The 25,178-nt window shown below is 49.3% G+C and overlaps 1 protein-coding gene across 2 annotated transcripts in view; it reads left to right on the top strand.

Moving 5' to 3' along the window:
- Window positions 1-22,871, top strand: part of CFDP1 (craniofacial development protein 1) — a 96,723-nt gene extending 73,852 nt beyond the window's left edge. The window contains exons 6-7 of one of the 2 annotated variants that reach the window (XM_075536195.1): window positions 13,654-13,812; window positions 22,528-22,871. In XM_075536195.1, the coding sequence (XP_075392310.1) occupies window positions 13,654-13,812; window positions 22,528-22,618 (250 nt within the window). In that variant the 3' untranslated portion in view covers window positions 22,619-22,871. The remainder of the gene's footprint in view (window positions 1-13,653; window positions 13,813-22,527) is intronic. The other variant, XM_075536196.1, reaches the window with a different exon arrangement.
- Window positions 22,872-25,178: the final 2,307 nt, after the last annotated feature.

Below are 25,178 nucleotides of genomic sequence, written 5' to 3'. Positions count from 1 at the left end.
GGTAACGTAGGGGTTATCAGCCCAACTTGTAACACCACACACTATCATTGTTCTATGTTAAATAAAACAGCTTGTTTTGTTAGTTGAGAATAAGAAGTGATTGCTCATCACTTCTTCCAGCATTCTCTCCGAATACAAATACATTCAATAGTTTTAATATTTAGACTGTTGGTTCCATTGTCTTCCTCCTCAGAGGAAAACCCTTCCCTTGATGTGAGTAGGTGGCTTTCTAGGTTTTGCTTTGTGTTTTCTTGGCGTTTTTGTTGTGTCATTCAGATGCGACTGGGAGTTGCCCAGCCTGAGCTAGCTGGCTTCTCCATCTGGACAGTGAGGATGGTGACCATGCTCCCACAGGCTTTGCACAGTGAGAGCTGAGTCTAAGGGAACAAACACGGAGGGCAACACCCGCCAGAGGCTTTGCTCTCGCTCCGCTCCGTGGGAAAGAGTGAGCGGCAGCGAGAGCATGCTGCTCAACTTCTCCAAAGTGGCGAACAGAACCAACAAACCAAAGAACTGACTAGTCTGCCCATTCACATCTTCACTGGAGGCCCTGGGATTTTTTTAACTCCCTCGGAGTCCAGCCAGCTTTGTCTCAGTAGACTCTTGCCTGCTAGCCAGTGGTAGCTTAAAACAGCTTTCCCCAACTTTCTGGCCATCCCCCATTGTCGCGTATTTGGTGTTGTGAGAGCCGGGGTGGATCCTGGGTGTCACAGAGGGCGGGGTTCCAGAGTGTGAAGGAGCTGCACTTGGTCAAGGGTCCTTTAATGCAGTCAGCAGGCGTCCGCTTAACGGACCCTTAGAGCACAGCCTGTGTTTCTTCTAGATGTAACAGTTGTTGGAGCAGCAGTGAGCTAGTCCCTGAAGGAAGACACTACCCCAGACACAAAGACTCGCTTTCTCTTGCTTTAGCAGTGCAGAGTGGGCCTTCTCTTCGGTGACCTGTGATGCAATGGGTAAAAGTCTCCCATGTATTAAAGAGAAACTATGTTGTGGTTACCCAGATTGCCCAGCTGTGGTTAGCATCGATGAAAACCATTTCCTGTAGGCAGGCAAAGGAAAAGCCCACTGCTTTCCGTACCAGCTTCGTGGGAGCATTTCACTTCTCTTTCTGAACTCCATTGCATTGCCTTAACAAGGTCACATCGTTCAGCTCACGTTTGATCATCCGTATGCAGATAATTGCTTCCCAAGGGCTCCCTAAATCCTGGAATTCAAGGGTAGCAGGACTGAGGGGGAAGTGCAGGTAGGTGCTGACGCTCTGTGGGAGTGGCCATCTTTGAGAAGCCAGGCAAGGCTGCCATTGGGGCTGCAGCACAGGCTAGGGCCTGAGCCTCATTAAGTTGTCCAGTGAGGTTGGCAGGACTGTGGTGGCTTGGAATTCAGTGAACAGGTACCCCAGGCGACAGAGTGAGCCAGGGATGCTGCAGATGATGCAACCAGCAGACCATTAAGGGCTGGCAGTGGGTTTTGCTGATGAATTCAGGCTCACCTACTAAAGGGACTAGAGAGTAGTCTCCCTGCCCCCCACACACCCCAGCCCTGAGATGTCAGGATTCAGTTGTGTCCAATGTCCACGTCCTTCTCATTGGGAGTTTAGTGACTTGCCGTATTTTAGTTGCAATCAGAAGTTTGGTGATTGGGAAGGGGTATGTGTGTCATTTTGCTAAGCCACTTCATGTGAGTGTCATTTAAAGCCATGTGACTAATGTGTACCCATTTCTAGGAAGGTGCAGATACTGCCCATTTTAAGTGAAGTCTCTGATGGAGACTGAAGGAGTAGTTCTGATGTGACAGGTGACCCCTTCATTCCCACTCCTCACCTAAAACAAACCTAGCCTTACCTGGGAAGTGCCTAAGAACTGAAAAAGGCTGTTGAAAAGCTGGAACTTTTTCATGCGGACATGAGCCCTTGTGGGAGGAAAAAATAAGCTAAAAAAACTGCCTAGTAAGGGTTTAAGAGAGCCACCAGCTTCCTGATCCGTGGCTAGTCAGATTGCCAGGACTGACTGAAGCACGTGTATTTTCGGTGCTGCCTGCTTTGTATCTCAAGTTGGCCTGTGTGGGGGATGTGCTTTTTGCCTGGCTGGGTTTCTTGCGGGAGGGGGGGGGTGTGGAATGGGCATGGTGCTTGTGCCTCTTGCCAGGCAAGAGGAGACCCTTGGCTTGCTGGCTTGCACCTCTGAAGCTGTGGCCTCAGTTGAGCTCCCAGGGTTCTGGAGAAAGATAAGGTCATTATGGTCTTTGTTCGAAGCTGTATTTAGTAGTCTTTTAAAATTCTCTCTCAGAAATATGAATGGTCTGTTTGTGTTGGTCGATAAATGATTCTTCTGAGTTGTATCTGATCACATAAATTCAAGCAAGGACGGGGGAAGCATCCTTCCTCCACCACTGGCAGAATCTCATTCCTATAACCTTGCACAGGCTTTCAGCACCCACCTCTGCCGCATGCACATGTTGGGGAGCCCTTCCCGGACCTTCCTTGAGTCCCCCATTGTGGGGATGGGCAAGGAAGAAAACTGGTAGAGCAGAGGCAGGAAAGGATGATGGAAGCATGTGGGAGCAGAAGAAAATTCATAAGTACTGTTTCCTAGCAGCCAGAGGGATAGGTTTTGCCACCAACTTTGTGTGCTAGGCCCCAGACCTGAGAATTCAGGAAAAAGGGGTGGGATGTTCAGTCTGCCCCAAGACTACCCCCCTGCTTGCACAATGCTGTTCAGGCTGAGACTCTGCTCGTGGTCCCTGGCCCAGTCCCTCTTCTCTACTCACAGACTTTCTCCCAGCCAGGGCTTTCCTGCCATGCTAGGCTGCCTGCCTTAGATGTGGGCAGAGAGAGAGTGAGGTGCCAGAATATGAAGCTGTCACCCCACATGGGACATCTTAATAACGTATTAGTTGCAGAGGGAAAAATGTACTTTCACATTGAGAGATCAAGCTTAACATGACCACGCTTGGCATGGCCAGTCCTGAGATGGCATGCCATTATGTGCCCCCTGATGATACCAGCCCCATCTCTGTAGCCTTCTCGGCAAAATGCCTAACCTGAATCGGAGCACAGGAAACAGAAAAATCTAAAATAAGCAGTATTCTATAGACAGCCACCTGGCCTTCTGAAGCATTGCCACTGACATCAAAGACCAAAAATAAAGCAAACCGAAAAAAGAGGAAAGAAACCGTGCTAGATTAAAAAATTAAAGACAAATAAAGAACTTCCCAATGTGACTCAGAAGAGAGCTGAAAAGAACTGTCAAGGCCATTTTAGGTATTTAAGGAAATTCGAATATGGACTTGATATTAGATAGTGTTATTCTATCAATGATAAAATCTTGGGTATTATACAACTTGATGTGTTTTATTCTTAGGAGATACATGGTAAAATAGAGATGAAGTGACATAATGTCTACAACTTAACTTTAAAATGGCCCAAAATCCCCCTCAAAACTAATATGGCAAACTGTTAAAAATGGTAAGTCTTAGTGTGAGACATGCAGATATTCCATGCTTTCAAGTTTTCTGTAAGTTTGGCATGTTTCAAACTTCAAAGTTGGGGAAAATCCCTCCCCAAACCATATTGGAATTCTTATGCTCAGTGACTCATTTCCCATAGCCCTTCCAAGTTATTTCCTGAAAGTTATCAGAACAGAGTCAGATCCAAGCCATAACTAACAGGCTGACCCAACGCTCAAGTCCTTTCCTCGTGTCAGTGAGACTCATTAGTATAAATGAGTAGGCCAGGAAGCCTTCCTCTAGCTAGATTAGCTACGTCATGGTTCAATTCTAAGACTCCTTTGTATATCTGAGAAGTATAATTTTACTTTAAAAGTAGTGTGGGGTTTTATTTTTTAATTTTTTTATTTCCCCTTCCCCCCCCCCACTCCAAGAAAAAAGAAAAATTGGGCATATAAATTCAGTTCCTATAGAAAGAATAAGAGTCTGTTGTAACAGCTAGATTCTCTCTTTCATGTGCCCTACAGTTCACCCATTTAAAGTGTACTGTTCAGAGGCTTTAATATCTGTCACCCACCTGTATTTGAGAACTTTTCATTGCTCTAAAAAGAAACCTCTTATGGCAGGCTTAAGGAACCATGGTGGTGCAGTGTTCAGTGCTCTCTCAGAAGGTTGGCAGTGCCAGCACACTGAGCCCCTCTGCAGTTGATCTGCACCCAAAAGATTAACTCCTTGCCATTGAGTCGTATCCAACTTAAAGCCACCCCAAAGGACATAGAAGTGCCCCCCCAAAGTTTCCAAGGCTGTAATCTTTATGAAAGCAGAGTGTTAAGAGTTCTCCCCAGGAGTAGCTATTAGATACGGACACCTGCCGTTCTAATTAGCAGCTGAGCTACTGGCCCAGAAAACCAGTATTTGGCCATTCTCCTGTCGCACAGGTCAAAGTCAACTCTGTCAACAATATGACAGAGATGAAACTTGAAAACTTGCTGAGTGAAATAGACCAGAGGACACAAAAGGAAAACTCTCGTTTGATTCCACTTCTTTGAAATGCTAGACAAATGTAGAATGCCAAAGCTTATTGGTGGTGACCTGTCGTGGAGAAAGGAAAGGGACGTCATTGTTTAAGGGACACTTGAGTGTCAATGAAGGGTGATGGGGAAAAAAAATGAAAGCATTAGAGTGGAGATGTAGCCCAACATGGTGAGCGTAATTCATGCCACTGGAGGGTAGTGGTACACTGAAAATGGTTAAAGTGGTAAAGTTTTGATTACAAATATTTTGACACAAATTTAAAAACAAAGAAACCTCACACCCCTTAATCATTACTCTCAAAGTGCCTCCAGTCTGTGCAGATTTAGCTCTTTTGAATACTTCATGTCAGTAGTCACATAATATGTGTTCTTTCGTGACTGGCTTCTTTCACTTACCTTATTATTACATACTGTTATATTGATTCAGACTTACAGCTTCTTACTGGGCTTATGTACAACAAAAGGAAACTGGCCATTCCTGCGCCTTCTGCACAATTGTTGCTGTGTTTGAACCCACTTAGCATAATGTTTTCAAGGGTCATGTGGGTTGTCGTGTGTATCAGTAATTCCTTTCTTTGTATTGTCAAGTAATATTCTGTTAAGTAGCTCATCTTGTTGCCATCAATTCCTTGTCTTCCATCCAAATTGACAAATACATTGGTGAACAACTTGATCACTTCATGATCCGACATCTCATTTGCCTTCAGGGTTAGAGCAAATTCAGCAGATCAGACTTTCAGCTTGAGTGTCTTTGTGGAACTTATTTTGGTATTCCAAAGAGAGGGGATGGCTTGATGATATTTGCTTCCTGAAGAACTGAGGTATGTTCCATCAGATGACATACCTCAGACACTGGAGTGAATAAACACAAAAAACCTAAAGCTTGCATGCCTAACTGTAATACACGTCTTTGTTTTGTTTTTTAATGTTTCCATCTGGCCTCTTCTGCCATGTTATATTTGTGAACCATGCAGTACCGATGCCTGGTACACCAGGCAGAGCCTTGGCAGCATGGTGGGTTAAGTATTGGGCTGTGAACTGAAGAGCTGGTGGTTTGAACCCACCGACCACTCTACAGAGGAAGGGAGTGGCAGTTGGATTCCAGGATAATTATAGAAGACTTCCAAGAGGAAACCCTATGGGGCAATTCTGTGTCCTATAGCATTACTAGGAGTTGGAATTGACTCGACAGCGTGGGTGTGTACACCCAGGGAAAGGGATGGGAAACTCTTTTTTTCCCTAACACATGTCAAATTTAGACCTTCTCCGACATGGCTGAGCTTGGTAGATTCGTGTGTGACCAGGGACTCATCCCCACTGAGGTGACAAGTTGGCTGGAACAGTAGACAGAGAAGGGGCAGCTCTTTTCTCGTGATGTATAATGCAGAGAATGAAACTGCTTAGCAGGTCCATGAGCTTGCCCAGAGAAGAAGTCTCTGTTAGCGTTGCTGAGAGTCCCTACCTCCTGTTAAGGTCTTGAACTAAACGCCCTGGGTTACAGCAAAGACCAGGAGTGTGCAGTTGGAGTATCTCTGCTCCTTTGGGAAAACACTTGATGCTTTGGTGACTAAGAATGGATAATGTTGTTGGCATAAAATCAAGGTGTCCTCCCTGCCTGTGCCAGCTAAGGAGCCAGGCAGGGCAGCCAGAGCAAAGAGCACAGAAGGTAGGAAAGCGGAAGTGGAGAATGCCCTCTGTGTTTTCACAAGGTTAGAAATCAGGATTTTTACCACCAAAAACAGCCGGTGGTACTTCATGCGCATGGTGTAAAGACAGAGCAGCTGAAAGCAGATCAGACTGATGTCTCACTCCTTGGATGGCATACATGCAGTACTAGGACCAGCAGCAAAGCATTTCTGTTTGTTTTAAAACTGGGTAGCTGATGCTATTGGCTAACTTTTTTTGTTGTTCACCTGTCTGATGATGCCACTGTTTTGTTGTATCAACTTTGAGCATAGATTTAAGTAATCCCGTGACACTTAAGATCATTTGGAACAGTAACAAAAAAGGATCTTTTGGAACTTATTTTCTTCCGGCTTTCCTGAGCACCTGGCCTATAGGGTCATGTCAGCATAGTGTCAGAAATGAATGAGGCTTAAACTACTTCCCCAGCACACCACTGACTTCCTGTCCTTTATTTGAGCATCCTAGCCTTGGGTTTGGGCAGATCAGACCAAGGTTTTCAGAAGTGGGTGGCGGGTTTCTCCAGGGATTTGGGTGGTGCGCTTCATTCTTGCAGAAGATCTGGAAAGGCAGTGTTTCCAAGCAGGCAATGCTCACCAGAGATTGTCCAGGGAATGCCACATCTGCCCAAGACCCTTGTTTGGCCCTGGGAAGTAGCTCATGCATGAGCTGCAAAAAGGTCTGCTCCTGCCTTGTAAACACACGGCAAGTGTAAGGGAACTGCCAATCTCTGCCAAAGCAATTTTGTTCTGAGTCATTTGCATTTTGGGGTTATGTAAGCATGAAATCAAAGACACAGACCTGAGCGAGATGCTACATTGTGGTTCTAAGTCAAGGTCCATAGTGACTGTGTACATGACTGGATCCACTTGCTCCTTGCTGGCCTACTTCTATAGTTTACCTTTCTGGTCTGCTAGTTCAAGTGTAGTGTTGAATCTTTTTGTTATGGGTAAAAATTCATTTAGATATGTTGTTAATAGCACAGCGATTCAGTTAATTTAAAATGTGATGATACTGTTTTAGTGCTACACTCTGGGGGAAAGTCATGTATGACATGGGCCCTGGTGCACACTGAGCTCCAGGACATAAGGAAAATAAGAATATTTTGAAAAAGAAAAATGAGCAGGGAAAGAAATTTGAGTGTGGCAAGATCCGTAGAGGTAAGCCACCTATGAGCTGCCTCCCCGCATCGAGCAAGGTGGAGAAGACAGGACCCGGGGAACAGAAGTGCTGGCACTGATTCCACGTGCCCAGCATGAAGTTAGGCAGTTTTCCTTTTGGGATTTGGTTGCTGTCTCTCTAAAATAAGGAGGTTGGGCTAAACAGCCTCTCAGCTGCTCCCTCTCTGTAGCCTGAATAAACTTCCATCTCAGAAATCATCACCGATGTAGTCACAGTCCCCCTGTGTGCCCAGCTCCACTGCACTTTCTCTGAGAAACCAAGGAGAGGTAGGTACATCTTAGGTAATACTGCGTCCTCAGTTCCAAGCATAGTGGCCATCAAGTAAGTCTCAGTCACTGGATCGAATGATACAATGAATGAATAGCTGTACTTTCTTTGCCAGACCCACAGTTCTGTTTTGTGGGGCAGCTGAGTGCCCAGTGCAGGCTTGACAGGTGCTGAGAAAAAGGAGCCTCTGGCCTTCCCTCATATCCAGTTGTTGTGTCCAGTCCCCTTCTGAGTGCACAGTAAGCTCCTGGAGATCACGGAGGGTGAGCAGGCAGAGCAGACAGCTGGCTCGAATCCTGCATGTTTATGTCGACTCAGTAGGATATGGAGGACAGTAACCTAAACTAAACCAAAGTCTTGGCCATCTAGTCAATTCTGACTCATAGGTTTCCAAGAGTTTAACTCTTGCTGGGAGTAGAAAGCCTTTCTCCCAGTGTCGACCTCACCAGACTGAAATCTTACCAGAGTAAAGAGAAAAAGAGTAGGTTCTTCTAGTGAACCATTTGAACCTTAAATTTAGAAAAGAAAGAGACGCCTTGTCCTTGGGTCTCCCCTGCTGTTTACTCTTCTCAGTTTCTAAATCTCCTTAGTATGATTTTTCTATTATTTAAAAAAAGAATTGAACTGTTTGTGATTTATGTGAAAGTTTACAGAGCAGATCATTAATTTCCCACTAAATAATACATATTTTGTTTCGCCTCCTCTATTACAGTTCTCATAGTGTATCATTTACACTTCCTCCCTGTATTTCCTGTTTCTATCTCTCGTTTCCTAAGCCTCTGCACTTCTTCCTTGGGTGAGTGCTTGCTGGTCTGATCTTAAATGGATGATTATTCAAGGAGGTAAATTCACTTTGAAGGGGGACTAAAGGATATAATCTTGGGAATGGGATCCCACCAATCTCTATCCGACCAATAAATCTTGTCTCTTTTATGATGTTGAGTTATCAGATTGTTCCATACTTTCCTCCCACTCCCTCCGGGACATCTCAATGTGTTCCTTCCCAGCAGTTAGTATTGTTACCAGGCACCACCTGGTTCTTGTAGTCTTAGGGTCGTGGAGACAATCGGACTAACTGTTTCCTTGTGCCTTTTGCTTTGCATCACTCCTACCCATGACGAGGGACCAATAGTTGCACCTGGAACGACTGCTCAGGAGCTTTTGAGACGCCCTTGGCTGCTTACCAGAGTAGGATGTATAACATTGTCCTCATGAATTACATATGCCAATTGACCTCTGTGTTGCCCAAGCCCCAGGCCCTGCGACTCATTTCTTGAAGGTGTCTGGTTATATCTAAGAGGTTTCTATAGCTTTGCCCCTTGTGCTCCACCACACTCATGGATCTATTTGCCTAAAGGTAAATTTGGGTGGGGTCTTAGTTGGTGTCTGCTGTTGTGATAGGGCATGGGGCTAAGGGAGTTGTTGGGTAGATAATAGGACAGAATACTGGGGGGAAAGCGAAGCTTAGTGAGAATCTCCTCCCCAATAAGCAAAACAGCATCCAGCTCCAGCCACTTTCCTGTGGAAGCTGTTGGTTTGAGCGGAAGGCTGTTATGCTTGTATGCAAGGATCTGTCTTTACATCTGTCTACGGTTATAAGCTCCACAAGGAGGAGGCGGCAGAAAAGCCTTGGTTACCTCGAAGCCATCTTGACGGTCGACGTGTCTTAGTGGAGTTTTCTCGCTGTAATCGGTGAGGAAGTGTGGTGCCTTCCTTGGAGCTCTGGCTTCCAAGGATCTCTTGGGCAAAGTACTGCTGTCTTCTGTGACATAGCTCAACACCCTAGAGAATCAAGATCAGAAACCTCTCGGTTGGGCAGAGCAGCCTGGGACCCAGAACAAAAAGAAATGGGGTTCCTGGCCCATGGCATTAGTCTTCACTCACAGCAGTGGATTCTGGGCTCCCAGGGCCTGCTGGAAGTAGGGCAGACACACTCGTTGTAACTCGCTAAGGCGCCAAGTCTGCCTCTGCTGATGAACCTTAGCAGCAGAAATGAGGGCCAGGCCGCTTCCTGAAAGCTTTGTTGGAATGATGCCAGGATTATTCCATCGAAGCCCCCTGCTGAGGGGTGTGTGCGCCTGAGAGTTTGGAAGACCCTGGGGATGGAAGGGGCCAGGCCGTGGCCTCTCTGTAGGGAAGCCTCCCTAGAGTTTGTCGGCTCTTATAAATGCGTCACTCACTTTGATTTAGCCCCGGATAAAAGACAGGTTATTTCACTTTAGAGACTATCAAATTAGGGAATCATAAACCATGCTAATAACCCAGTGGAGGCAGATCTTGAAGCCTCCCCCAGATGGCGGCACGAGCGACATTTTGCTGCTGTTGACTGGTGAGCAAGGCAGAGGTGGATTTACCCCTTCCCTTTCCCGGAAACCTCCTCATGCTTATCCAGCAAAATCCCATTTCTTGTTGACTTCTCGAGGTAATGTTAGAACTGGGGATACCTTTGGAGTTGTAAGCTGAGGGGAGAGAGAGTGTGCAGGCCTGTGGTGCTGCCCAGAATGAATGTGGTGGCCCAGAGAGTTAGCATTCAGCTACTAACTAACCAAAAGTTGGCACTTCCAAGTCCACATAACAGTGATGCAGAAGAAAGTCCTGGCTCCCAGCCTTTGTAAAGAGTACCAGCCAACTGTATATTAAGAAAACATCCAGCCCAGCTCAGATAAAGTCCATAAATCTGCTATTAGCCCATATGTCTGGTCAATACTAGTCCACAAATTCCTCTTTAGACTCATACAGCACATGCAGTGATGCCGAGTGCAGGAAGGTCACAGGCCACTGGGTGGAAAGTCTATGGATCCCATTGTGGTGGAAGCATCTCCAGGGCTCTGGTTGTCATCAGCGTGGCTCCATGTGGCTTGTCATCAAGAATGTGAAGCAGAGAATGAGTGTGGTCCTCCTCCCCAGAGAAGAGGGAGCTCCCAGAATCCTCCTGGTGGGTGTTACCTTATGGCCTAGTTGACAGATTATGTAACTGCCACAGGAATTTTCTGAAGCCCCTCATATATCCACATATTATCGACAAATTTTAAGATATAGAGACCTCCGTTTCCATGGACGAGATGGTAAGCACAAGGAAATTCTTTTTTTCTCCTAGATGTATTAGTTAGGTACTAGTCAAAGCAGAACCCAAGGACTTGGGTACACAATGTGATTGGGAGGTCCTGTTAGGAAGCGGAAGTGAGTGAAACAGGGAAGGGAGGGAAAGCCATTATAAGAGAACTCCATGCCAACAGGTCGGAGAAGCTTGCACGAGACTCCCGAGCATAAGAGACTAGACCCTTACCTACCAGGGTTGTCCCCAGGCCATGAAACCAGAGCCAGGAAGACTCTGCGTGGTGTGTGTGGGGTGTTGCCAGCAGTGAACTTGAGCTGGACCAGTTTGGTTTTAGATGCGTTAGAGCCCCAGACATTTGCCATGGAGCTCATGCTATCATAGGAAGAAGTGGGTGCAATAGAAATCCCGCTAGGAGGAATCTAAATCCAAAGATCAGGAGAGGTTAGGGAAGGCTTCTTGGAGAGGGTGGTGAATGTGAAGGAAGGAAGGAGGGAGGGAGGAGTGCTGAGGAAACTAAGACTGGGACTCTGGTTGGAGCAGATTGCAAGACTAGTTGTGGGAGAAGACCAGAAAGAGCTCTGCACATTAACAGAAGCATCTTTAGATCAGGCAGTAAGGGATCAGGAAAGAGACATGATAGTCTTTGTGTTTCAGAAAATTCACTCTAATGACAGCACAGAGACCAAGATACGGTGGGGGTGGGGAGTGGGGTGGCGTGGGCTGGACAAAGCAAAGCCAGAATGGCTAAGAGGCTGTTGAATTATCCATGTGAGAAATGCTAAACCATGAGAACTAGGGCAAGAAGATGAGACGTGAGAAGATTTGAGACCTATTAAGCTTCCATACTCCTCCTCTCTGATCTGTTTCTGGTAAATTTTGTGAGTGAATGAGTGGGTGGGTGAGTGAGTGAGTGAGTAAGTGAGTAGACTAAGAATTCTTAGAGGTTGTGGGGTAGACAACACTGAAACAGGAAGTCACTGTCAGAGCATTCCTGCAGTCCCTTCTCATCTTGAAGGACAGTGTTCTGCACAGAGTCCTCTGTACATTTTCTTTTGGATTGACCTTTGTGTGTCTTACAACCTTTCCAAACTTTATCTGTCCAACTCAAAGTCGAGCTGATGAGGCTGCCTGGGTGAGTTGACCCTCAGCTCAATGTGGGGTGGGAAGGTGCCCACAGGAGAGAGAGTATCCTCTGCCCAATGCCAGGATCACCCTGGAGCAGAAGCCTCTGGTCCCTATCACCACGCTGTGCAGTACCAGATGGGGCAGGGGCTCCCCTCCAACCTGAGGTCCAGTGAGAAAATGGGTGTGAAGTCACATAGGAGTTAGCATTCCAGGCAAGAAAAGACAGTGACCTGTCATCAATAAGTCTTGCGAGTTTGATTTAAGACTTGTAAATGTTTTAACTGTGTTAGTCTGGGTGGACTAGAGAAACAAATTCATAGACTCTCGTGTATAAGAAAGAGCAGCACTATATTGAAGAGTAGTTTGTATATTAAGAAAACATCCCAGCCCAGTCCAGATCAAGTCCGTAAGCCCTATATAGCCCATGTATCTGATACCAGTCTAATCTCTTCAGATCACGAAATACATGCAGTGAAGTCAAGTGCTGGAAGATCACAGGCCAGTGGCTGGAAAGTCTTGTGGACCCATCGAAGTGGAAGCATCTCAGTGCTGGCGTGGGTTTCCCTGTGGCTCCCCCAGCTCCTGCGCTTGGCTTCCATCAGTGTAGCGCCATGGGGCTTGTCAGCGAATACCAGGCAGAGAATGTGTCTGCCCTCCAATGAGCTATTTATCTCTTTCGACCCTCCAAATGAGCTTATCTAGCTGCGACCTGAGTGACAGGTTAGACTCCCACCCCTCCGCAAGTTGACAGGAGATTATGTAACTACCACATAACTCTTGCAAATCCCTTTGAGAGAAGAATAAAACTCTTCCTACCAGCTAGTGTATAGCTTGTTTTCATTTTTAGAGACTGAGATACTTACCGTTCCACCCCCAGTCACCAAACCAAACCCACTGCCCTCTAATCCAGTCCACTTCATAGTGTCCCTGTAGGACGGCAAACTGCCCAAAGGGATTCCGAGGCTGTCACTCTAGAAGCAGACCGCCATGTATTGCTCCTGTGCGTTGGCTGGTGAATCCAAACAGCCAACCTTTCTGTCAGCAACGAAGCACTTTGACAACGGGACCACAGGGACAGGACTCCTTCCTCCCCTGGAACCACCCTCTTAGGAACTGACTGCATTGTGTTTCTCTAATTTGATCTCCTCTATTTAACCTGGGTGAGACACTTGATGTGCCAGAACTTGACTCTGGGCATTTAGGCTGCGTTCACCACCCCTGTCCACACAGCTGAACATTACTGCTGCCAGCCTAGCGAGGGTTCTCTAGCTCCTGGGAAAAACCAGGCCATGACTCACAGGGGTTAAGAGGAAATGAATTCCACAGTCTTTTCAAATAGTGTGACTTCTTGCTCATTAGTGTTGGGAACTCGCTGTCTGAATTCCCTGGGGCTTCTGTGTTCTCCTAGCAGTGCTGATTCATATGCTTTAGTTCTGTGCCAGCCCAGGCTGAGGCCCTTGACATATAAGATACACTCTGACCCCTTGAGCCCTACAGCGTTCGTTTTATAGATGAGGATAGTGATACACGTGTACTCGCTTTTCACTAGCCTGGCATCACAGTGAGAGCTGGAATTGGAACCTCATCATGTGGCTCCACAGCCACCATCTTCACCTTGCACCTCTTCTCCCCTGCAGGTGGAAACCTGTTGGGCAGAGCAGACAGGCTGTCCGAGCTAGGATTTCTGTCCCTGGTTTGGTAGCAGTCAGAGACATCAACGAGGAAAGGTCTGTTAGAATCCTAGGGTCCTTTCAGGCTTCTCCACAGTGGAAGGATATGAGCAGAACACCCTGTATGATGAAAGCTTTCATCCAGAGGGTCCACTCTTGATATGTTGTTTGGTGTGGTCTCTTTCCATAGGTTAAAGAGACCAAGCGGCATGAGCAGCCTCCTGGGGAAGATTGGTGCCAAGAAGCAGAAAATGAGCACCCTCGAGAAGTCCAAATTGGACTGGGAAAGCTTCAAGGAGGAAGAGGGGATCGGAGAAGAGCTGGCCATCCACAATCGAGGGAAAGAGGGGTGAGACGGGAAGATGCTCTTTGGCAAACCTTTCGCCCCAAACCACACTCCCTGCCATCCAGTTGATTCCCATTCCCGGCGGCCCCCCAGGCAGGGTAAAACTGTGCCTGTGTGTTTTCCAGACTGAACTCTCTTTACAGGGTAGAAAGGCTCATCTTTCTCCCACGGAGCAGCCGGTGGCTTCAGACTGCTGACTTTACAGCCCCCAGGGCCCCTTGCAAAACCTTAAAATAAAACTAGACTCAAGTCGATGCTGACTTGTAGCGACCTTCCAGGACAGGATAGAACTGCGCCTGTGAGTTTCCAAGACTGTAACTGTTTATGGAAGTAGAACACCACCACCCCCTCCCCATCTTTCTCCCTCGGAGGCCTGGTGGTTTTGAACTACCAACCTTATGGATCGCAGCCCAGTTCGAAACCACTATGCCACTAGGGCTCCTTTGCAAAGCCTAAGGACTCTGGAATCATTCATTGCAAACTGCTCAACATAAGCATGAGGAGAGAAGAAAGTCGTAGTTTGTCCACAAAGATCTGTGGGGCTGGTGCTGCTGGCAGGAGCTCCTGAGGTGGCAGGAACTAAGAACAGCACTTCCTCTGGGCGGTGGAGTGGAATTGATGCTCCAGTGACCCGTCGGTTGCCTGGTTCAGTCACGTGGATGAATCTGGCTCCCTCCCGCAGCCTTGACCTGATCTAAATCATCTTGCCTGCGGTGAAGCCAGACCAGCTCCATGGCTACTAAGCAGAGCCACCAGAGTGCCTCGATGCTGTAGTATTTTCATGGAAATCTTTCTATCCATGACATGGCCCATGTGTGATAGGCCATTGCTTGCACTGGCTTCCTCTTATAAAGTGAATGTTCATAAACTTCATAGAGTGGATCCTGGAGCAACATGGGGTAATGTGCAGTGTGCCCACTTATGCGCTCAAAACCCACGTATGGTTGGTAGTTAGCTCTTCAACAACATAGGCTGACCCACCCACTCACACAGGGACAGAATCCACTTACAACACACGTGATTCTCCTCTCCACCATGGGCAGGGTGGACCGGCAAGGGGCCAGTGGTTCCTGGAGAGCCCCTCGGGTGATTTGGCATCAGATGGTGTGTTGAGCAGATGCTCACAGCACCTGGATTTGCTGTGACAGCAACAGGAAGAGACATGCGGAGTGTGAGTGGGCCGGGCAGCTCAGACTCCTGCTCTTCAGGCTGTGAAAGAATTCAAGGGGGGAAACAACAACAAGAAATGGTGACTAGTGGGGTGACCTACAAGATGGCTGCAGAAGTGGGTCCCCACGCCCTCAGTGAAGGGAAGCGGTGAGTGCTGGCCACCCTTCCCTCACTGGGTGGTTGTGAGGCTTTCAGGAGATGATGCGTAACAGCTGTGAAGAGAGAGCTATCTGGATTAGGTCCATCTGTGCGATGTACGGCGCGCAGTGTGCAGAGTGCCTGTCTCACAAAACCAGTTTGTTGAGACTAGCGCAGGCAGAAGACTGCTGTAGGAGTGGAACTGCGCCTGGGCTGGACTAACTACTGGCTCAGCCAGCCTCCTCGTTTGCCTGTGGACTGCCCACCTTGTGCTTAGCTCACCGCGTCACTAGGGTGCCCTCGGTCACATAAAGCATTGGGTGGAAGTCATCGCTAAATTCCAATAAGCTAAGTGACAGTAAAGTTCGGCTGGGTGTGTGTTGGCATCCTATTTCTAAATTTGCCTTCAAAGTTATCTGACCCACAAGCTGACTCTCAGATTAAGACATGTGGAAATGACTTTGTGCACTTGTTTACACTTCTGGGTCAGTCTGTCAAGGTTACAGTGTCACTGGACAGAGGCTTTCACTGGATCATTAACCCTGACTCTGGGGGAGGCCAGGAGTAGACGGGTCTGACATTCTGCCCCAAACTCCATCCACTCCCCAAGAATCAGCTCGGGGAACTCAGCTTCTTCCTGCTCTTGGCCTCTGCCACTAAACTGCCAGTGTGTATCCTCCATCACGTTCATGTCTGATTGTCTGGATGAGGAGACAACTAACGGCTCAGGCTGTTAAAGATAAGGAAGCGTAGTGAACAGAATGGAAACTGAATGAGAAATTGAGGCTAATCTGAACATCTGCCCAGTGAGTACCTCTGAGGAAATGGAAAATGCCTAACTGGGTTAGGACCAGTTGGTGTAGCAGTTACGTGTTTGGCTGCTGATCACAGGTCAACAGTTCAAAACCATCAGCTGCCCCTGTGGAGAAAGATGAGCCTTTCTACTCCCATAAAGAGTAAGCCCCCAGGGGCAGTTCTATCCAGTCCTCTATGACGTGATAGAAGTGAGTTTGGGATTTGTTTTTGTTTGGGGAGGGTGTTAGGAATGAAACCATCATGCTCTGCTCCTCCCTTCCTCACCTGAGGTTTCTCATGTCATTGTGTCCCCGTGCACCACCACCCTCACACCCGCCCCTGAGCTACACAAAGGTGATTGTGGTTTCTAGTGCAGCCTCGTGACTTGTGTGTCCTGTCTCCCTTTTTTTCCCTACCTTCCTAGTGCCACCCCGCCTCCACTCCCTTCCCATTCCGGACTCCTGCCAAATGCAACCCTACCTAGTCCCTGGAGAGCCTGTGGCTCTCCTTCTTTTTCACCTGGGCGGTGGTTTCCTGGCCCTGAGGGAAGGCCCACCCATCTGCGGTCAGGTCAGTCAGGTCGCAGAGACCTGTATCAGTGGTATACACTCCTGAGGCGATTCTGATGCATAGTCTGGGACAAGAATCCTGGAGTCAGAGGACGGCAGGTGTCCCTTCCCAGCAGACATGACCGGAGAGCACAGGAGCTGAGGCAGTAAAGTGTGGACTGAGGTGCCCTTGAAAGGGCAAAGCAGCCCCTGTGGACAGGACATTCAGGCAACCCCGAGGGCCACACCCAGACAAAAATGACAGGCACTGGTATCAGAAGAAAGGAGTCTGCCCCCCGCTGCTGCTGCCGCCCCCCCTCAAGTGCCCACGTGCTCTCCAGGGCCTTGCTGGGCAGCTGGGTGCTTCCTCCCTTTAAGCCCTTTGCTGGTGCACATGTCTCCCAGGCCTGGGGAATTTCCCACAGTGGTGGCAGAACCACTTGGGGTCATCTTTTCCCAGTGACCCTGGATGGACTCTCATCTGGGATTTTCAACTTAGCAAGCCTCAGAGTTGGGTTCTGGGAAGCCCCATCTTTTCTAAACTATCTCTTCCCAGGGCCGTTCTCCTGGTCCCATGCTTAGGGACTGCTTCTAAAGCAACAACCAAAAAAACCCCTCTTGCCCACTTCACTAAATTCCAGATGCTTCATCTATTCAGCTGCCTCTGGACAACCATGCCACACCCCAGAAATCCCTGCTCTCTCTCGTGAATGGACTCCTTCATCTCATATCTGAGAAGATGGCACCAGTACTGCTTGTCGGAGGGAAAAGCCAAGGAGTTGGCCTGGATTTCCTGGTTCCAATCAGCTCTAGTACAAAATATCTGTCCATCATGCTTGTCCCGTCCCCTCTCACCACCAGAACAAGACTTCTGTAGATGCCTCCTAGCCACACCCCTGCTGCTCCTGAGTCCACACACCATATACTGGCAAAGCTGTATCTTACAACGAGAAACCATTTCTTGCTCCTCACAGCCAAAAGCCCTCCAGCCATGTTCCCCACCCACTGCTCACCCCCCCCCCACCCATCTCTCCTCCAGGCCCCCTTTCTCAGGCACCCCCCTTCATATTCTCCCTGCACTGCGGATCAGCAGGGGCATGTCCTCGTCGTTTTTTGTTAGGAGTTAAGCCCTTGTGGGCGGGTCTCCCAGCACCTAACCCCTGAACCAAGGCCCCATCTAAGCACCCACTCACTAGCCACCAAGCCACGCCGTTGCCTATCGGCCTACTAGGGTTAGAATTGACCATTCTGAAAAGAAGGGCACAGTGCTTTCCATCAGAGGAGTCTCCAGTCACACACAGCTCGTTGAAACTCTGCACCTGAGACCGTTTCCCATATGGGTGGAGACCCCCTCAGAGTCAGGTCAGCTGTCGTGCGGCTCTGCCACCTAGTCTCACAGCCCAGCCCCAGAGGCTTCCTGCCCAGCCCTGCTCTCCTCCCAGCACCAGGTCTTGGAGAGTGGCCACATTAGGACTAGAGCAGTACAACTGCCCTTGAGCGGCTGCCCTGCCACTCTACCACCCCATTGGTGGTCATGGGCCTGCACGACGGGAGATGAGTTGTTGGGGGGGCGGGCAGGCAGAGAATTATTTTCTTTCTCCAAAGATGCCTGGATCCATGACCCCCTGGAGTCTTTCCGAAGCTGCCTGGCTGGGAGGGGTGCTATGAAGAAGAACCGAACTTAACTCTCATGACCCTTCCGCCTGGCTGAGAGATGTCACAAGGAAGCGCTCTTCCAGAAACTGCTGGCGGCCAGTGCAGTGTGTGGCTGACGGCTCCTTTCCACTGCGTTTCTCACGGCCGGAAAGGGCCTATCATTCCATTCGTTCGGAGGCAGTGTGTTCTCACTGCAGTGCTGCCATTGGGGGTGAGCGTCACCCACGTCCCTGCTCACCCCTGTGCCACAGGGAAACCTTGCTCAGAGACCCTTGCTGCAGACTCCTGCACTGCTTGGCAGTGCACCATTTTTGCAGGCCTCTCATGCGCTTCAGCCTCGGGGTGGCCCTGCGATGGAGCTCTGGGTGGCCTCCACACTCTTCCTATCAAGGACCTCTGACCTTGCAGAGAGTGGACATCCCAGACAGTAACAACTGACATGGTACCTGGCAGCACTTTGCCTTCCTCTTGCCCTCACCTCCCCCTTCTCTTCCCCCTCCCTGCACTATGGCCTCAGTCTCAGGAACATTGCAGCCGGAAAATTGATTTGGGTCGGAGGATCAAAAAGATGTCATCCTGTTGTGTCTCTAACCTAGTTTTGAAGCAAGACACTAGCCAATCCCTCTGGTTCTTGATTCTATTAGCACGCTTGATTAACCTCGGCCCAGAAGAGCTGCTCTCTGAACAGATCCTCGTCAGGCGGTAGAATCGGGAGGGGTGATCCACATCCCCCTCTCTCCAGTTCCCTGTGGGCTGGCACAACCAACCTGGGCCCCATTGTACTTGGCAGGGGGCAGCTCTGCCCAAGGCTGTAACCCACTTACCGTGACTGGAAACATCCAGAGACTTAGTTTAACAGGCCGTGCATTTGGGCCACTTGTGAAGTGACAGCCGCTTCCTCTTTGGGAGCTTTTGTCCTGGGTCCTGAGACAGAAGCAGTGGAGTCAGAAAGGGGAAGTGGGAGACTCTTAGCCGCTCCCACAGCTCTTGGTGGTTTCGTCGTTCACAAGCCTTCCCCTGGGGTCACCCACACTGGGAGTTGAGAAAGTTTGTGGTAAAGTTCCATTTTCTTTCCATCCTATTGTTTCATGAGCTTTCTGGTGCCCCTCTATTGTCTGCGGGAGTCTTGGTGGCATGGTGGGTTGCCCGTTGGACTGCTAACTGCAAGGTCACCAGTGCAAACCCACCATCTGCTCCTCGGGAGAAAGAGGGGGCTTTCTACAAAACCCCATGAAGATTTACCACTCAGAGACCCACAAAAGCAGTTATCGCTCCTGTAGGCTCCCAGAGCCAGAACAGACTCGATGGCAGTGAGCTTTGAGTTCTGTTTGAGGAGCTATTGTGGTTTTAATTCCCATTTTACAAAGAATGGGAAGTAATCAAGCATAGGTAATTAGTATCTTGCCCAAAGTCCTGATAAGATGCTGTAGAACTGCGCTTCTCAGCCTGTGGCTTCTCAGCCTGTGGGTCACAACCCCTTTGAGAGTCATAACGACCCTCTCACAGGGGCCGCCCGATTCATAGCAGTAGCAAGGTGACAGGAAGCAGCAATGAAAATAGTTTTATGGTTGGGGGGGGTCATCACACCACAAACTGCATGAAAGGGTCGAGGCCTTAGGAAGGCTGAGAAGCACTGCTGCAGAGCGTAGCCTACAGATGGGTTGCCTGCCCCTGTCAGCAGCAACACCGCACTGGCTCTCTGACAAACGACTGGGGGCAGGGTGCATTGGTGATTGTGTTCCAGGGCAGTTCTTGGCAGTAAACTTAAAGTGGTTGTAATGAAACAAAGCCAAACCTTTGTGGGGCCTTTGTAGAATTCAGTTGCCGCCTGCAGATGGGCCCTCGTTGTCATTGAGACTGCCCCTAACCCTGACTTTGGCCTGCGCCTGCCTCCTTGATGCCCAGCCTGTGCTCAGGACAGGCTCAACATCAACTGGACTTAGGAAGGCCATTGGCTGCTAGTAAGTACCTGGTTTGAGTGTTACATCTTCCTCTTTAATGGAATGTCAGGAAGAAGCATCACAAATCACAGCCTCCTCAGTCCTCTCTTCCTGCCCCACTTCCTCTGCCCTCACACAGGTAGCGCTGAACCAGGCCCTAAATTCCTGCTGCACCCACGGGAGCACCAAAGTCCACCAGAACACTGACAACACCACCCCCCAAAAAAAACGCCCTCCCTCAGGCTAAGGGAGCTGGGTAGATGAGGGGAGCCTGGAAATGAGTTTACTCTGTTAGGTGCCCAGCTCCCCACCAGCTTTCCTTGGACTCACTCTCTACAAGGGCCCCCAGTGTCTGGACCTGGAAGAAGAGAGGAGGCAGCTCAGCTCTCGGCATGGGTGTAGGAGCTGTTCTGTCAATGGGAGCTCCAGCCGAGGCTGCACAGGGTCTCCGACCACGCCTGTGCCACCCCAACCAACTTTCCTCAGGATACAATAAGAGGGCCTTCAGAATAGACCTGGTAAAATTGCCTGTGGAAAGACCAGGGTGCCCTGGGAAACCTCCCCACCTGCCTCCAGCCTCACTAAGCCATTCTCAGCTTTGCCCCATCTGACAGCCTCTGCTTGTCTGGGGAGAGGCAATCTACAGGCAAGCATCAGGTAGGACAGTGGGCCCTTCACAGATGAGCATGAGTGTGGAACCCTCCCAGTTGGCAGGTGTGGGAGAGGCTCGCCCAACGGCTTCCAGTGAGTTCGTTTTGGTCTGACTCCCTAAAAAGAATTGACATTTCTTCCCTAGATAGCTAGATTCAGAATCATGTCAACACTTAACAAGCTCCCCGGGTTATGGACTGGCATGTAAGAGTCACCTGGGGAGATACTATAGTGTAGATTGTTTCCATGTGTGTGCACCTGTACCCTGCAGGTGGCAGAGTTCCAGCTCCTCCTCCCTGGGAAGTGAGGCAGTGCTGCCCTCTCCCTTTACCTGCAGAGGCTGACCGACTCAGATACGGAAGTCTGAGAATTGTAATCCAGATAAATACTGAATTGGCTTTTTAATGTTAAGTATGAGAGGAAGTGCCGATGTCTATTTGCAGCCCTGGAAACCCACAGTGGTGGTGAGTTACGGGGCACTGCCAGGTCATATTAAAAACGTGGCCATCCCTTTGATTGGCTGGATCTAGCCCCAGCCTGCAGAGAGGCACATAGGTTCCTGAACCTGGCAATGTTCTCACCATTGAGGCAACCTGTGTGACGGCAGAGGCACATTTTCCAGCGTGCCACAAAAGACAAACTAGTGCAGAGATTCAATTATGACTCCCATTTCCAATGGCAGTTTTGCTCTCTCAGTAGATTAATTAGAGCAGAGCTTTCCTCCCTCCCAGGCACATCTCAGGACCCTCTCTGGCACAGAGGTGTCGTAAGATACAGATGCAGCTGTGTCCTATTAGACAACCAACCGCCTGCCTCAGCACCACCACCACGTGCTCCCTTCCTCCAGGCGGCTCAGCTCAGAGGCGAGGTGCCAGCAGTGTGCGGAGCCTCGTGTGTGTGTGTGTGTGTGTGTGTGTGTGTGTACGTACTGCTGGCACGGGGGCACGCAATCTCGTCCTCTGAGGGGCTTCAGAGAAGGCCTGCTCTGTCTCCCGCAGCAGCAACCTGGCCCAGATTAGCTTCCGAGAAGAGGCGGTGGTGTGGAAGAAAGGAGTTTAACTTCTCACAGAGGGGGCTCCCGTGTCAGTCCTGACAGAAGTAGTACTTTTATTGCCTTATTATTTTAATCAACAGCTTTATACATTTGATCTTTGTTTTGATGGTTGGACACCTTCCATATAAAGTCAGAGAGATATTTTCATATGTATCACTGATATGATGTAACACACGTGCACACACACCAAAGCCAACAAAGATACGAACCCTGTCTTCAGTGCAGTTCATGGTAACGAGACCCTATCAATGGTTGGGGCTTCTTGCACTTCACTTTCACAGTGGCCTGGGAGGCGGTTTTTACTTCCAACTATTGCCTCCCACTTTCAGATGTGCCTTTTTCTCATGTTTCAACCTACAGCTGCAGAAAGAACTTACTCGACACACCTCTCTGGTGTATAGGGAACTGCATAGCCAGTGGCAGGCGGCAAGGCCTGAAGAGAATGTTACATCGTGACTAGGGTCGCCTAATTGCCTAAGATTTTGAACCCATAGGGACTTAAAATGTTCTGGACTTTTCCTCTTTAGTCTCATCACAAAATTGTGATGTGTTTTTGCCACAAGTCTCTCCTGTCCTTTCCCTTTGATAAATTGTTGCCTTCGTTTCTTTCCATGTAATTCATATCTGAATCAGAGAAATCCTCTTGTGGCCAAGTGTCAGTCGAGTGGATGCCCCTCAGAGATGCTGGCTGGGTCCCTCTGTCTGTGGGGAGCAGGATGATACAGGGAGGATGCGACTGACAGATGCCTTTCTCGTCCTCTTCCAGGTACATCGAACGGAAAGCTTTTCTTGACCGCGTGGACCACAGGCAGTTTGAAATTGAGCGAGACATCAGGCTGAGCAAAATGAAGCCCTGATGGGAGGAGGGAAAATCAGTAGCAGCTTAATCCTGTTTACAATGTGAGCTTCTTGTACATCTGTGAAATGTGTCTGGTTTCTCTCCTCAAAGTTTCCAGACAGGGTTTTTTTTCCTACATTGAAATACTGCCTGTGTATCTTGCCTGTCCTGTTGTTTCTTTCACTCACGGTTACTTTTAAAAGTCTGTTCTTTAAAAAAAAGAAAGAAGTCAAGAAAATAAAGCAGCACCCAGGAGAGGCTGGTGAAGATGATGGCTTCCTTCATTCCTTGCCTTCCCTTTGGCCCGTGACAACGCCCGTCCCAGGCCAGGCTGCAGTGAGGAGAGCTGGTCCACCAGCACGTGCGTCTCCCAGGGCCCTGGGTCCATGGAATCTCTCCTGGAGGTGGCCTTGCCACGACACCCTGAGAAGGCGCCCGGTGCTGCGGGAGCCAGGACCCCGGGCAGCGGGTGCTCTTCCATCTTGGTGTCTTTCCCTCCCCAAGTGGCCTCAGGCCTAGAGTGACGGTTTATAATTGCTGAAGTGGAGGGTTTTTCCTTTCAGACTTTCTCCTCTTCCCAAAGCTAGTCAGCTTCAAGTGTGTTCCCACCTCAGTAATTCTAAGAAGATTCCGAGGAGCCGTTTCCCTTTTATACTCTGCAGAATACATTCAGAATTGCTGCTTAGAGTCCCAAGTCCTGAGAACAGCAAAGAGAGAATGACGACACATCTGTGGTGAAGAGGGAACAAGAGTAGAGACTGCACATATCAAATATTTAACCCAAGATCAGCTGTGTGTGCGCGCGCACATGGACGGAGGAGAGGACGGGATTGTGAGGAGCCACCGTCCAAAGACTGGGATTAGTTCCTGGTCAGCTCTCCTCTCCTGACCAGGTGCTAACTTTGGTCCTCTGGACTCTGCTTGGTACTTGGCCTACCTCGTCAGGTTGCGATGAGCTGTGGGTTCCAAGAGTCTCAAACCTGGTGTTTGACAGGCCTCCCCATGGAACCCTGCAGTTTGAGGCCAGGAGCTGGTGGTCCTCAAGCCCCGAGTGTCGATGCTGACTGAGTATGTGGTTATGGCCTTGCTTCGAAACAGTTTTTATTGATTTCAGTGACAGCACACAAGGCAAAATGAGAATGGATTTTCCAGAACTGGGACGGGGTCAGCAGTTACTAGAGTAGGAAATACTGCGGGTCCACGCCCTAGGATGGGAAGCCTAGAGGAGACACATTGAACCCTTCCAAGAGATTAATTCAGGAAATTGGATTCTTTCCTGGACTGTGGGGCAGTCACAGTTCACTTTTGAGCCAGGCGTTGGTGCGTACAACTCTGCCAGTCAAGAGATCGGGTTGCTATGCAGGGCACACACAGCCCTTGTTTCCAGTGGGGAGTTTAAGTGCCTAGCAGATGTTAACCCATCGTTTTTCCTTTTCCAGTTATTCCAATACACCTACACTGCACAGATTTGGACCTGTTCTGTTCCCATTGCACTTCATGGCCATGAATGAGCTGGGAAGAACTAGCTCACAGCCCTAAGAGGTTGGTTCACAAGCTTTCTCTGAACACATTGTGTCTGTTCACACCCACTCTGTTAAAGGGTTCTCAGAACAGTAATAGAGCAGCATCAGGACAGGTGGCCCATGAGGCCTCAATGATGGCCTGGAACTGATAGTGACCACAAGAAGCCCAGGACCTGCAGCGTCTGGCCAGGATAGGACGTATAGGCTGGGCAGGGCACCAGCCCAGGTCACGTGCTACTCTCTAGAGGCGCATCTAGTATTTCACTGCCATCTGCTCGACTCTCCCTAAGCTCTCCTGGAGGTTTGTGCGCCTCTATCACGTTGTCTCACTCAGGGCGTCCCCGCTGCCAGTGCTCCGACTGCTCCTCTCTCTGTGTGAAACACGATCTGGAAGCCTACGCAATCAATGGTACAGGGCTTGTCGGAAGCCAGGTTTCTTGTTTTTAGCAAACGTTTATCACGCTTGCGGCCTAAAGACTAAGCCCCAGATTTGCCGGAACCTGCTGAGTTCTTCTCACAGCGGGGTGTGCTGTTTGCAGTCTCCTCCAAGAAGAGGAGAGAGGTCAGGTAGTCAGTGACAGTCACTCGGGTTTGCTTGGAGTTCAGCTCTAGCACACCTCTGCACTCCCACCAGGTTACTGTGTGTGCGCACTCGAACACCACCACCCCCAAGGAAGTTTGGCTCTGCGCCCACCTGCCCTCTCTAGACCTGGTGAGTCTGCCCAGCATGGTTTGTCACCCACACCTCTCCCCACTGGATTACTCTTTGTGCACCCCTACACCCTTTGAGAAGCCCGTCGAGTTCCTTCTGTTGCCAGAACCTGGCAGCTTGTCAAGGCTGCGCGGCGAGTTGCACCATCGCTGTAGCCGACCGTGCCTCCCCAGCTTCCCAGCCCTCGATCTTTGGATGTTTCCACCTGCCTCCTTCCTCTTTAAAAGGCACCTGCACTGAGCAAACCTCACCTCGCCAGTGAAGCAGCTTCCTCTGCCGGTGTTTGCGTTTGGACACATACACATGCATCCCTGGGGGCAAAGCACTGTTGCTTATGTCTCCTT

The sequence above is a fragment of the Tenrec ecaudatus genome, chromosome 18, assembly GCF_050624435.1.
Source record: "Tenrec ecaudatus isolate mTenEca1 chromosome 18, mTenEca1.hap1, whole genome shotgun sequence".
Lineage (NCBI taxonomy): Eukaryota > Metazoa > Chordata > Mammalia > Afrosoricida > Tenrecidae > Tenrec > Tenrec ecaudatus.
This window is presented reverse-complemented; position numbering and strand designations above follow the sequence as displayed.